Source organism: Maylandia zebra, linkage group LG7 (assembly GCF_041146795.1).
Source record: "Maylandia zebra isolate NMK-2024a linkage group LG7, Mzebra_GT3a, whole genome shotgun sequence".
In the NCBI taxonomy this organism is placed as follows: domain Eukaryota; kingdom Metazoa; phylum Chordata; class Actinopteri; order Cichliformes; family Cichlidae; genus Maylandia; species Maylandia zebra.
Window position 1 is genome coordinate 4,632,430 of NC_135173.1, and position 13,706 is coordinate 4,646,135.

General features: G+C 41.1%; 1 protein-coding gene across 1 annotated transcript in view; it reads right to left on the reverse strand.

The window, feature by feature from the left end:
- Nucleotides 1-9,550: 9,550 nt before the first annotated feature.
- The window catches only part of slc41a2a (solute carrier family 41 member 2a), a 29,368-nt gene continuing 25,212 nt past the window's right edge, over nucleotides 9,551-13,706 (reverse strand). The window contains exons 9-11 of the mRNA XM_004570804.5: nucleotides 10,578-10,709; nucleotides 10,351-10,499; nucleotides 9,551-10,259 (exon numbers count right to left, since the gene is read on the reverse strand). Coding sequence (XP_004570861.2) covers nucleotides 10,083-10,259; nucleotides 10,351-10,499; nucleotides 10,578-10,709 — 458 coding nt within the window. The 3' untranslated portion in view covers nucleotides 9,551-10,082. The remainder of the gene's footprint in view (nucleotides 10,260-10,350; nucleotides 10,500-10,577; nucleotides 10,710-13,706) is intronic.

The following is a 13,706-nucleotide window of genomic DNA, read 5'->3' on the forward strand; positions in this document are numbered from 1 at the left end:
GTCCCTCCTGGTCGCGGACGTGCGACCTTGACCTGTTGGCGAACAGGGTTAGTTCAGTTTGGCTTGACTGTGGGGTACAGGGCATCCTGGAATAAGCTAAGAGTTTGAGTCTCTTTACTGTTTGGAATGGTATCTGCGCTTTTTTTTTTTTTTTTTTTTTTTTGGCAGCAAAGGTTGGACCTTGGGTGTTGGACACTTTTAAATTGAGTTAGGGATTTTAGAGATGAGGCCAGAAACTGTTGGACAGATACTGGTTAATTGATCACAAAAAAGTTGGACTTTATCGGTTGGACCATTAACTTAAATTTGTCGAAATTGTTTAGGCGCTAAAGCTGTCAGGCCTGAGAGTGATTGTAAATATAAGACGTCTTTGTAATATAAAATAAGAGAGTTTGGTGTGAGAGGAGGCGGTGAAACGCTTAGAGTATTAACGGCTTTATAAACACTGTTGCAAACAATGATACATGCCTATAATTAAGACGCTGATTTGGCTGATTATAATATTACAAATAAAGTTTTGAATGACTACGGTGAATGTTTGATGTTTGGCTGGGTTCTGATATAGAAGAGACAAATCATGCATGATTTAGACCGGCACTTCAGTCGGCAGGGTAAGATTGAGTGATAAATACGGGGGGGATTTGTTTCAGTTTTGTGGTGTGAAGCAGGATTTATAAGATTTTTAAGTGGTTCTTGGTTCAGTTCAATAATATAAGCAGTTACATTTGATTTACTTTTGGTTTTATCATAATATAGGGTGTGATCAAGCACGAATTTCAGCACTAGATGTGGTGTAGTAATTTCATTTTATTTAGATTGTGAGATTATTCTCTTATCATATGTTATCTTATATTTGTAGTTAAAGTAGTTGAATTAGGATACTGCTGTAGGTCATATAATATCCTTTAGTCTAGATTGTGTGCGGTAGTTTCCATTATATTCTTGGGTTAAAAGAATGTGACCATTTTTGGATTTGTTAGACAGGTGTGCATTACCCTGTACCCTTGATCTGCTGTGAATGTGTTACACTGTTTCTTGACATTTCATACTGCTGAATCATGAAGAGAATGTTGTGTGCAGAGGACCTTGTGCCGATAATAGAAGAGACAGACCACATTCCATACCCCCACCTTTACAGAGAGCAGAAAGACAGGGAGCCGAGGTCATAACTTAGGCGCCGTAACAGAGAAAGAATGTGAATGTTTAGGCTTTTACGACTGGGTGGGGGCCACTAGAGACTATAAAAAGCGGAGTAGCCCGTCACCATTTTGAGATTTGCTGTGACCCTCTTCATGCATGTCTCCCCATCCGGATGGCTTGTGCTCATAAGTGTTGAATTGTATGGGAATAAAGGATTGTTGATTGAGCATTTATACACCGAGTATTGTCCTTCCTTCAGCCCAAAGATTAAAAGAATTGGGAGATTTTAACAACTTGGTGCCTGGTGACCCGGATCTTTGGCGTGCTGAGGAGGGGCAGATTTGGCCTGTGGTGAGATCGTGGGGCGAGGCGAACAGAGGACCGGTCCAAATATAAAAAGGTAAGCACATCCTGTTGTATTATAAATACCAAATGTGCATATTGGGCTTTCCAAATTAATCTGTTCGCTGAGTTACACGTATTTTCACATTAAATTGTCGATGTCTGGTTTTCGGCGCGAGATACTAACAACATAAGTTGAGGCTGATTTCCAGTGTGTCATAGGAACTGGCTCTAGCAAGATACTAAAAACATTCTACGTTGAGACTAGAGTTGCAGCCCACGTTACCTTCCACATTTAACTTTGTCTATGACTGGCTTCTGTTGCAAGAAATGGGGAAAACTTCTAAGACGCGGCCAAAGTTTAGCATATGAAATAGAGGTGAAATAGAGTCTGGCTTATGGTGTGCTTGCATTTTCAAAGGTGAGCTCAGAGGTTTCTGTGTGTGTTTCTGCTTGTGAGACGCGCTCTTTGTGTGTTTCTGTGTGTGAAATATGAACATGGTGACAGTGACGGTTGATGTGTGAATGGGAGGACATTAGAGCAAAGACACATTTTAGGATCAAAGGTTGATGCCTAGTGGACCTGTGGAAATTAAGTTTGTTCATGGTGTGGCAACCCCCCTGTCTGTGGACGCACAGGCCGGTCCAGCGGCGTCTGGTTAGCCGAGGTGGCGACTTGGGACGTTAGAACCCCCACATAGCTACAGAGTAACACTGAAACTTCTGTGTAATCATGGGTTTACATTTATTCTGGACTAGAACAAGACACATTTTGCGAACAAAGGTTGAGTTCTATATTAGTAAAAGAGAAAGGTTGAATTCCTCGTTTCAGTGATTGAAATTGCTGTTTGCCTCTCCCCTGACGAGTGTGAAATTAAATAAAGAGGGAATTTGGAGCCACATAGAGATAGACGGGCATAATTGGGTGTAATACTCTGTGGTGTAAGAAAAAAGGAATAGAGGAGTTAAAGTAGTAAGAGGTGAGTAGTGGTGTGAAATATGTTGGGTTTTAAAACTGACGTAGAGAAAGGAGAAATAGAGGGAGAGTGGAGAATTATTGAGAAGCAGAGAGAGGAGTGTGTTGGGAGACTGGCATGCAGTCTGCACTGTAAAGGTGGGCGTGTTGCCTGCCGGTCTATTTAACAGTGATGAAGTTGATATTAAATAAATCTCTTAGTGTGTTAATACAGGTGGCTACGGACCTGGACCAACCGCCCCCCACAAGCACAGCGGCCGAAGCAAAAGTATAGTAGTGGTAACCACACCCAGCAAGAATCAGCAGCTGTGGAAAAGACAGCAGCGAGGAGAGAATTAGAGGAGAAATTAAGAGAAGTTTTAACACATAAAACTGGGGCCAACGGACTTGTGGAGGATGGGAAGGCGTCCGGAGCATCACAACAAAAGGTGAAACAAAAACACACACAAGCAGAGAAATGTGAGAGAAAGGCTCCTTTTAAGGTAATGCCTTGTTTGAGAAAAAAGTAAAAATAACCCGCCTACAAATGCACACACACGCAATGAAAAAACAGCTTACACTCATGAACACATGCAGATTTTCCAGCAAGGTTAAAGCAGGGAAACTTAACATACACCTGTTGTTAAATGATGAAGTTTATCCACTACTAACAAATAAACCCTCTGGGTTGCAGGACAACAATTTAACTTCAAAGAAAAAGAAAATAAAGAGACTGGTATGACCAACCAGTGATGGAACAACAAATTTAGTGGTTAAGAGTCAAATTGTGAGATGTTTTCTGCTGATTACTGACGGAAAGAAATTTCTCTTATGTGAGTTTAAACATGATCTTAAGAATTTGAACATGTGCATGTCGTCCTGTCAACTTGGTGGCTTATGAGTTGATTATATCGTGAGAAAAAAAAAAGGGGGGAGAGAAGGCTGACACAGGGCCTGCCCCGGTGTTTCTCCCCTCTCTTTGTAACACAGCCAACACAACATCATTTTCCTGTTTGTTTGTTTGTTTGTTTTTGTTTTTTCTCTTTATGTTTAATTACAGGCTGCTTTGCCGGCCCTGGAAGCCGAGGCTGACCTGGACTCCTGCTCTCCCCTCTACCATCTTCGACGTGACCCTGACCAAACACTGCAGCAGCTGGACCCACAACTACAACCTGAAAATGTCAACAGTGCTGCAGGGAAGCGATCTCATGCAGCAGAGACGGAGAGCGTTAAAACCAAGGCCCGTTTCACTACACGGGGGAAAATTCTCAGACAGCTTCAGCTGACAGAGCTGTGACGAGACGCCCGCCAAGCCCGGAGGAAAAGTAAGGCCAAGCAAAGGAATGCTGACCTTAACAACTCTGCATTAACACTGTGCAGGACAGTGATGGACCAACACGGATGATCGGGCAGCAAAAAGGGCGTGGCCGAGACAGGAGGAGCAACTGAGGTCAGAAGGCACCGCAGAATGGACAAAAACACAGAAGAAGATGCAGGTTTCACCTGCGGTGAGCATGGACACTGGAGAAAGGACTGCCCCAATTGGGGTCAGAACCAGGATGGACAGAACTTTGAGCAGCAGCAGCAGCAATGGTCGCAAACAGACTGAAAAGGAGGAGGGCAGGACCCCAGGGCACGCTTCAGGCCGTGGTTTACCCAAGACACCAGAACAGGGAAGTGATGAACACAGACACACACGTCTACACACACACAGATTCAGAATGAAGTGAAATACACACATGAACAGATGTGCACTTGTCGATTGAGTGAGAAATGACACACACACACACACACACACACACACACACACACACGCTGATGCAATGAAGAATGCTTTGCTAACAAATGCTTATGCTGATATGCAAAATGCTGCATACAAACATCCAAATATACAGAATTTGTTATAAGAAGCCATTGATTACTTAGAATGTGTTTTATGTCACCCAGAGGGCATTTATGTAGATTTAAGGAATAAGGTCTAAAACAGTTTGGTTATGAAAACAATGTCTGTGCGTGGTGTCTGTTTATGGCTCAAGGCCTTGATTGAATTGTTTATTGTGCTTCACACAGCCCTGATGAGGAACAGTGGCACAGAGTGAAAATGATGAACTAATAGAGTAAGTTTTAGGTCGGAGTACCGCATTTTCTGTGATTGAGATTTAATTCAAGGAGGAACAAAAGGTGCTACGGCACCTGAGGTTCTCATTCCAACACAATATTGTCCCAGGAGAAGCAAAAATTTCCTGTGAATTTCTGGTTGATTTTTGGGTTTTGCTTAACGCTAGCTTGATTCTATCAGTGAGCTTTGGGTTGTTTTCTTTCTCTAAGAGAGAGAAAGATGGTTTTATGCTTGGACATGTTTGAAATGGGCCCCAGTATTTGTTATTATATGAGTATTTTATTGGTTACGTTTGTTTTTGCTTTTGTTACAGTGCACTGAAATAAGAACATCTGAGAGGTGTGATCCACCGGTGGTGATATTTTGGTATTTTGTGAGTTCCTGATTTAACAAATCAGCTCTTTAATCCAGGCCTGAGGGATTGAACTTTAAAGCGCTATAAAATATTCTTACTGAAAACAGTCGCAAAGTATTTTTCTCCATGATTATAATGGGCTCTGGAGAAATTCACTTATATGGGACATTGATCACATGAGAACTCCTGAGCCTAAAAGGATTGCAGCCAGTCAATCCAGTCCAAAAAAAACAAGGAACTGTTTTCCTTTAAAATGATGACGTCATCTTGCTGGTGATGGCTACTCGAATAGGTCGCACGTGAGACTCCATTATCAGCAACATCTGGTATGAATGTGTGTGGCTGTATGCATGTGACTGGACTGTGATGGACGGACTAAAAGTTTTGACTGACTCGATTCTGAGACAAAAACGACACAGACTTTAGGATTAGTAAATGTTGAGCAATAATTCACCCAGCCTGCAACAGATGGGTGGATACTTTGTTTTGTTTTGTTTTTGCAGGAGCAGGAGGATAAGAGAGAGCAGAGGGGGAGAATGTAGCTTCACAGGAGTGTGGAACTGCAGACTTAACCCTTTGGTGGCTAATTTCGAGTTACTGATGTTTGCAATAAGAAAATTGTGTTTTATTAGCTGTGTTTCGATTAATGTATCACATTATATTGTTGGGAATGTTAAATGCTAAAGTGAAGAAAAGGTTTGATTTCACTCATGACTGAACATGTTATTATTAACCATAGCAGGCCACTGTAAAAAGTCAATTAACTTTTATAGAGGAAAAAGCCAAAACTTTAACAATACCTATGAATAACAGGGGAATGATAGCCTTGTCACATTCAAAATGAAGATATGTAATAACAAACATGGGTCCACGTGATTTAGGTTCTTTCTTGAAATGGTCAGCAATTTAAAAAGTAGAGATATAACTGACAGGGGCATGTGATAGGATGGGGTACTGCAAGAGAACAAGAGCAAATTACAGACAGAAAACCTATTGTGTTTAGTTTTGATAAATTCAGATTAAAATGTACCATTACACTCAGAGGATCAATAGGAAATCAAATATATGCAAATTTTGCATGAAGCACATGACTGATAACTGTTCTGGCCCCAATTGTCCTGAGCTTTTGTTTTTACAGCACCCACTTGTCCACACCAACAGTTTCTCGCCACCAAAAGGGGGTACTTGCAAAGGATAGGGAGGAATATCATCAAAAGTGGGAAAGGTAAGCCCCGATGGGGGTGATAACACCATTAATTTCACTTATGGTAAAATTTGTTAAAATTAGACCCCAGAAAAAGAAAAATTTTTCAAACATTTAGAGACAGAGTGGAGTTCAGTAATGTAGCAAACCACATAAGGATGGAGCGTTGGAATCGATAAGATGGTGAAATAACACGCAGTAAAAATGTTGACCGTGTTGATTATGTTTATTCCAGTGTGCAGAGATTGGCTAATCTGACCAGGAAATGTTATAAAATGGATTGTCGGAACAGTCAGCGTTAAAGTCACCATTGACAGTCCAGACTAAGATGGCGTTGGACATCTTCAGGGCGGAAAAGAGTTGGTGCTACCAAGGTGTGGTTTGGCTTGTTGTATGTATATTTCAAGATGATATGGCTCTGGATGGACCAGTTACCAGGGCATGGAAGGAGGACAGACTTATTAAATGAGGAGAAGGAATTTTCTGGGATTGAAGATCCTCTGGGTGAGTGGTTGACTAAAAGCATTCCTAAAATAAAAGCTATCTTTTGTTATGGATTGGTAATAGATTGATAATTGGCCACATTTACAGCTGTATTGACTTGTTATAGACTCAGCCTATTTGATGTTTAAGCACTCTGTCAATGGCTGGGGGGCTGGGAGGAGGTGCTGGCCGTCAGACTGGGGTCTGGGACGCGGGGCCTCCCTGCTACTGCAGATAAGGAGGTGGTCCGCTTGCCTCCACCCCAGAGAGAAGGGTTACATCTCCTGGATCTAGGTGCGGCTTGCCCCCCTGAGGGCGGGGGTACCTGGACCTGGGATATAGAGTATGTTTGGGGAGTGCGACTGTCTGTGCAGTGTCTATTTGTGTCTGTCTACACGTTGGGTGAGTGCCGAGTATTTGGTTGTGCATATGGGGTGGGAATGCACGTCTGTGTCCGCGTGTGCCTGTTCGTCTGTGTCTATATGTCAGGTTGGGTCTTAGACTCGACCTCTCTGGGAACATCTCAGGCCCTCTAAAGTACGGAGGCCTATCTCCCCTCACCACACTCCCTGCCGGTGGCTGATGCCCTCAGACGTTGGTGTGTTGGTGGTCCTTGTCGTCTGGGGCTGGGCTCTCATGTATGTACCGGCTCACTCTTGGTGGCCGATTGGCGGGGCTGGGTGCCTGTGGCCCGGCTGGGCTCCTTCCAGGGGTGGGATGCCCTCAGGCCTCTGGCCTCTGGGCCTGAAGCTCGGTCCTCTCTGGCACAGCTGGCTGCCGGCAGAGCCCGCAGGCACGCCACTGCAACCCCCTCTGGCCTCTGCTCCGTAGCTGCAGGCTGTGGTAGGAGGTGTAATTGTCTGCCTGTAGAGCTAAAGGTGTGGGGGTGTGTCAGTTTTCCTCTGACATGATAAGATAAAGGAATTGACTGAATTTATTTTCCCAGATCCTGTTATTTCGTAAAGTGACGTTTTAGGCTACATGTTGAAAACTTAACAGGCGGTGCCTCGATAACTATTTTTGTTCTGCCGTGCAGACGAGACATAATGAAGTTCCTCTTGAAAACACTCCTTGCATCCACTACTGATGTGGTGAACAGTTCTAAGTAATGTGTTTCCCTTAGAAAATAAAGTATAGAAATAGCAACACAGGAAATAAAAAAAAAAAGCATGGCTGCAGGAACTGTTGCATAAGAGAATAACAGGAACACTCACAGCAGGATATGACTTAACTTTGCAGTAATATAAATCTTATGAAGGAAATATATACTCAAAAGTTCATGTGTTTGCAATAGTACATGATCAAACCAAGATATAATATCTTAGTTTGATCTAAATTTAACAGGCTTAGTTTATTTCTAATGCATATCTTAAAGGCTAAGATGGCTGTGTGGGATGACCAACAAGTGTTTTGTGCTTTAAGATCCTAGAAATCTAAAATCTACATTCAGAGAATAAAAGAAAACCTTTAGGTTGATTTCTTACTATAAAAAGTAATAATTGTGACATTTTAGTTCTTTTGTGGATAGAGCCACAGTAAAAGCTGCATCCACTGAGCTCAGACATCAAGTAGACTGTTGTTGGGTTCATTTGTGCTGGTAAGGCAAATAATAATGGAAGGAAAAGGTTTGCAGGTATATGAGAAATTCATAGCTTGAGAGGTGTGTGTGTGTGTGTGTGTGTGTGTGTGTGTGTGTGTGTGTGTGTGTGTGTGTGTGTGTGTGTGTGTGTGTGTGTGTGTGTGTGTGTGTGTGTGTGTGTGTGTGTGTGTGTGAGAGAGAGAGAGAGAGAGAGAGAGAGAGAGAGAGAGATTTGTTTTTATGTTTTAAAATTTCTCATGAATTATTATGGAAGCTTGTCTTTGTAATCTTGTGCTTACTATCATTAATCATCATGTCTCAATTTAATGCCATAATTTCTTCATGCTTCTGAGCACATAATAGCTGTGTGCAGCTGTCATAGATATCATAGATAACATACTCGGAAGCAAGCAGGAAACAGTGACAGGAACATTTTATTTTGTGACTGCAGAGTCATCAAAGGTCAAATTATACTTTTCTGAGAGACAAATTTGATGTCGGTGCATACCAGACCCACGAGATCTTGGTTTAAAGGCGCCTTCATACTGTGCAGTTTCAGCAGTTTGTTGCGATCATGTGTGGCATGATGCCACAATGTGTGACGTGGATCACTAAATTTTGGCAAGAAGTCAAGATTAATGCATAAAGGTTGTATAATGATAACACAGACTCACGTAAGTATGATAGTGATAACAGCTGCAGAACACATCATACAAATAAGGCTTCTGGTGCAGCAGCTCAACTAGATTTTATTCTTTTTTGAAATCCCAAATGTTTTTCTTTCCCACACTTTACTTATATTTGTTACATTTAAGTTTGCTTTGTTTTTGAGTTTCTTGGGTTTTTTTGCACAAATAAGGGAACCGATTGATCCGTGCTCATTTTATTCTCCAGTTAGTCAGCTGACATAAGTCACTTTAAAAATCACAATAGTGAAATTGTGTCATGTTAAATGTTAAATTTCTTTCTTTTTTTAACACAGTGTGCTTTGAACCCGACTTTGTCCAAGAAATTTAAAAGCATCCCATTTTTGAACATCACACATTTGACTTCAATCTTTAGGTGAGCAATCCAGACTCAGAGGCAAAACTGTGGAGGGACTTTTCCCAGATATGGTCCCAAATTTCATAACTTTTGCACATACAGTTCTTGGGGCTGCTGTTAACTCTACTGGTAGACAAAGAAAGATTAAGAAGAATTTGTTTAACATTCAGTAGCTTCATTACTAGAGCCCCCAGATAGGTTTACAGCTGCTACATAGTACGTTATTGTGTTGTTACTAAGCTGGACTGTTCTGCCTTTTCTGTGTTCATTCATCAGCCTTTCTATTATCTCAAAACTATCTGAAACGGAAAGACAAGAGACACAGTAGCTGGTTTCTACCACTTAATGTACTTTTTCAGACATAGCAAAATACACTGAATACAAATTTGCAACATTATAAAAAAAAGATTTAAAATGCAATACATCTGAATAGGCCTCCACATAATGTTTCATTGCACTTTCATTTCTGTACTAAGAGAAATTACAGGGGGAAAAAAAACATATTGTGACAACACACACACACACACACACACACACACACAGTGAAGCACAAGATGAAAAAAATTGCACTCTCGCTGTCATGGTTTGTCTGTTTTCGTGACGTCCTGACTTTGTAAGTACATGATGGTTTGCAGTGGATTAGACAGACACAAAGATGTGAAATGTGCAAAAATTAAGAGTATTTGTATGTGTCCTGTAGGTGTGTTTCTTGTGTTTTAAATAAACACCTTAAGGCAGAAAACTGTGTTACTTGTTCATAAAGGTGAAGGCACATTTGTGTGTTGCAAATCTTCAGTATTACTTGCATTTTGCCTTTTAAAATAATAAGCACTATAAGGGTTTTGTTTTCTCATTTTGAATCTACACACTGCCTGGATCACCAATGCACCACAGCATGAGAAAAGCAATTGAAAGTAGAGCAGTCCCTAGAAGATCTCCAAGGGCTGTGAGGTAAGGTATTGAGTAACTGTCGGGGTCTTTACCCCTCCTCCACAAACAGTGAACCAAACAGTCAGCCATGCAGAGCAGAATTAACACCTAAAAAAAACAAAGAATGAGACATAAGATCACAGCAGACTAAGTTGCTCTATGCAAAGAGAAATAGCCTGTCAGTGCACATTTGACTTACCTGAATCAAAGATGCAAACAAGAAGGCGATGGTGAAGAGAGGACTTGGCAAAGTGTGGCCTCCTTTGATCAGGTGAATAACATGTAAGAAGATCAACTGACCAGGGATCACCAGGAGAAGCAGAATCTTAGCAGATCGATGGTTTGCTCCTGCCCAACAAAGGTGAACGTCAGATTGTGTTGGCAAACTGTGTTTATTATGTAAATTGTTTCAAATTTGATTTTTACCTGAACCAAAGAATGTGTGCCAAGGGTTGGAACAGCTCTGTCGACCCTCAGGCAACTGCCCCGGTGAGTATTTCAAATGCAGATGAGTTGAAATACGACTAGATTGTATGGAAACGAGATTTCCGCCAACACCTCATGAGAAAAGAAAAGGAGCATTTAAGCCAGCTTTTGTGCAAGTAAAGAATAAAGAATATGAACAAAAAAGGAGAACATTCAACTGGTGACCAACCTAATGTATGTATGCACTGTCAGGAAAAAAATAAAAATAAATATATATATATATATATATATTTTTTTTTTTATATACATAACGTTGCACTTTTGCTGTAACAAACAAATTTCCCACCTGTGGGACTAATAAAGGTCATCTTATCTTATCTTATATTGTGTGCTGTGACAAAACAAGGGAAAGGCAATTTCCTAATGTTGTAAACCTCAACATCTGGCAATAAACCCATTCTGATTCTGATTCTGATTCTGAAACTGTGCCACAATTAGCATGAGAGTCAAAAACTTTTTTTAAATTCATTTCAGGCACAACAAAATACATATATTGAACATAAAGTGCACAAAACAAAAAACAAAAATTACCTGAAAAGGAGTGGGACGAAGAAAACTTATTAAATCCCACCCCTATACTCACTCATCAACAAAAACAATAAGCTTCCCACAGCTACGCCCATCGTTACAACCAAACAAACCATCAACAGCCGCGGGCACATGCAAGCATCTCAACGGCAGCTCGCAAACAACAATTAGAACCATCATAACTAAATACAGAATATATAATAATTATAAATTGCGTTACCACAGGTAACAGGCAATAATAATTACATAGTGACAAACACACATACATACATACATACATATATATCTACACACACATGTAGTAGTAGTATTTATTTATTGTCATTGTCAAGAACAATGAAATTGCGTTTGGGGCTTCCATACAACCCAAAAAAAGAAGAAAATAATAAATACCCCTTAAAACCCAAGTGTACATATTTAACCCAGTGTGACTCCAATGCAATAAGACAATCCTTAGCAATAATGTTCGTAGAAATTCAGACAAAGACCTGAGAAACATGACAAAATACAACAATGCAACCCATTCAATATTATTGTACTGTGAGATATGATATCAGATATGATAGTTATCTATTTACGAAAGAGGGGGGGGGGGGGGGGGCAGGAGGGGGAAGAGAATAAAGATATGATGCACCAATGCAGACCAGTTCATTGCTATTAAGAAGTTGGATATGGTTATTGTCCGTGAGAGGGGGGCAGAGAGTTCAGGAGCCTCACAGCCTGTGGATACAGGCTGTTGGCCAGTCTGGATGTTCTGGCCTGTATAGACCTGTACCTTCTCCCTGAGGGCAGCAGATGGAAAAGGTGGCACGCAGGGTGATGTTGGTCCCGCAGGATACTGTGCACCCTCCTCAGACAGCGAGTGGGGAAGATATTACTGATCTCTGGCAGACTTGTTCCAATAATTCTGCCAGCTTCTTTCACCACCCGCTGGAGTGCTTGCTGATCGGCCTTGGTGCAGCTGGGGAACCACACTAGAAATCCATACGTCAGAACGCTGCTGATGGCACAGTTGTAGAAGTTCAACATCAGAGATCTGGGAATGTGTGCGCTCCGCAGTCTCCTCAGGTAGTAGAGGCGCTGTTGGGCCTTCCGTGCAACTGAGGTGATATGGTTGCCCCAGGACAGGTCCTCGGTCACAGTTACCCCCAAGAATTTAAAACTGCTCACCCTCTCCACCGCCTCACTGCCAATGAAGAGAGGCAGATGGTTGTTATGACCCCTCTTCCGGAAATCTACAATGATCTCCTTGGTCTTTTTGGTGTTTAAGACCAAGTTATTGTCGTGGCACCATGACTCTAGTTGTTGCACCTCTGTCCTATAGTTTGTCTCATCGTTGTTGGATATAAGTCCGAGCACTGTAGTGTCATCTGCAAACTTAACAATGAGATTGGACGCGCAGGAGGAAATACAGTCATGGGTGAAGAGAGTGTATAGCAGAGGGCTCAGAACACACCCCTGAGGGGCACCGGTGTTGACCACAAGGGTGGAAGAGGTGTTCTTACCCACTCTGACACTCTGTCTACGGTTAGTGAGGAAGTCCACAATCCAGTTGCACAGAGAGGAGTTAAGTCCCAGTTGGTGGAGTTTGGGACGGAGTTTGTATGGCCGGATATACAAACTCCGTCCCAAACTCCACCAACTATATATATGTACATACATACGCACACTTTTTTTTTTTTTTTTTGGAATCCATACCAGCAATGGTAAGAGAACAGACATTACAGAGCACACTAAACCATCATTGAGTATACTGTGACCAGACCAACTGTTTGTAGAGGAATTTAAATCTATGAATGTTTTTGCATTGTTTCAGTTGTAAACTCAGACTATTCCAGATTTTCACACCACATACAGACACACAAAAACCTTTACGGGTTGTTCGAGTTCTGGGTAATTTGAATTCCCCGAAGCCTCTCACATTATAAACCCTTTCTCGAATTTCAAATATAATTTGTAAATTTGTAGGTAGAAGTTTATTAAAGGCTTTGTATAAGATTATAGATGTATTGTAATTAACCAGATCCTGACTTTGCCTGAAGAAAGAGTTTGTGAGTATGATCTAGATAACCAGCCTTGTGAATAATACGCAGTGCTCGTTTCTGTACTGTGACTAATGGATTAGTTGTATTTTTATATGTGTTTCTAAGAATTGTACTGTCCCAAAATCAGACTTCTGGTCATGTTTCAGAGCTACAAATACCATAAAATGTGACACAAACAAAAGGAAAAAATAGCATTTCCACCATAAGCTTCCTAAGAGAAAAACACAAAATGCTACTTTGCTGAAGGGAAAGTGGGAAGTAAAAATCCTCATTAATATTTTGACTAGTGTTTCATTGAATGAGAAATATTATGTGTGAAAAGTACCATAATTATTTACTCCACTATTTTCAGTTACTGTGTGTATTAAAATACATGTGTACAACTCAATTTGACCAAAGGACAGTTAACTTGTTAAAAAAATTCTAAAGCACTGGAATATCACATATATGGTACTAATAGATCATTTATTTTACATCACATGTATTTGTCTCACAA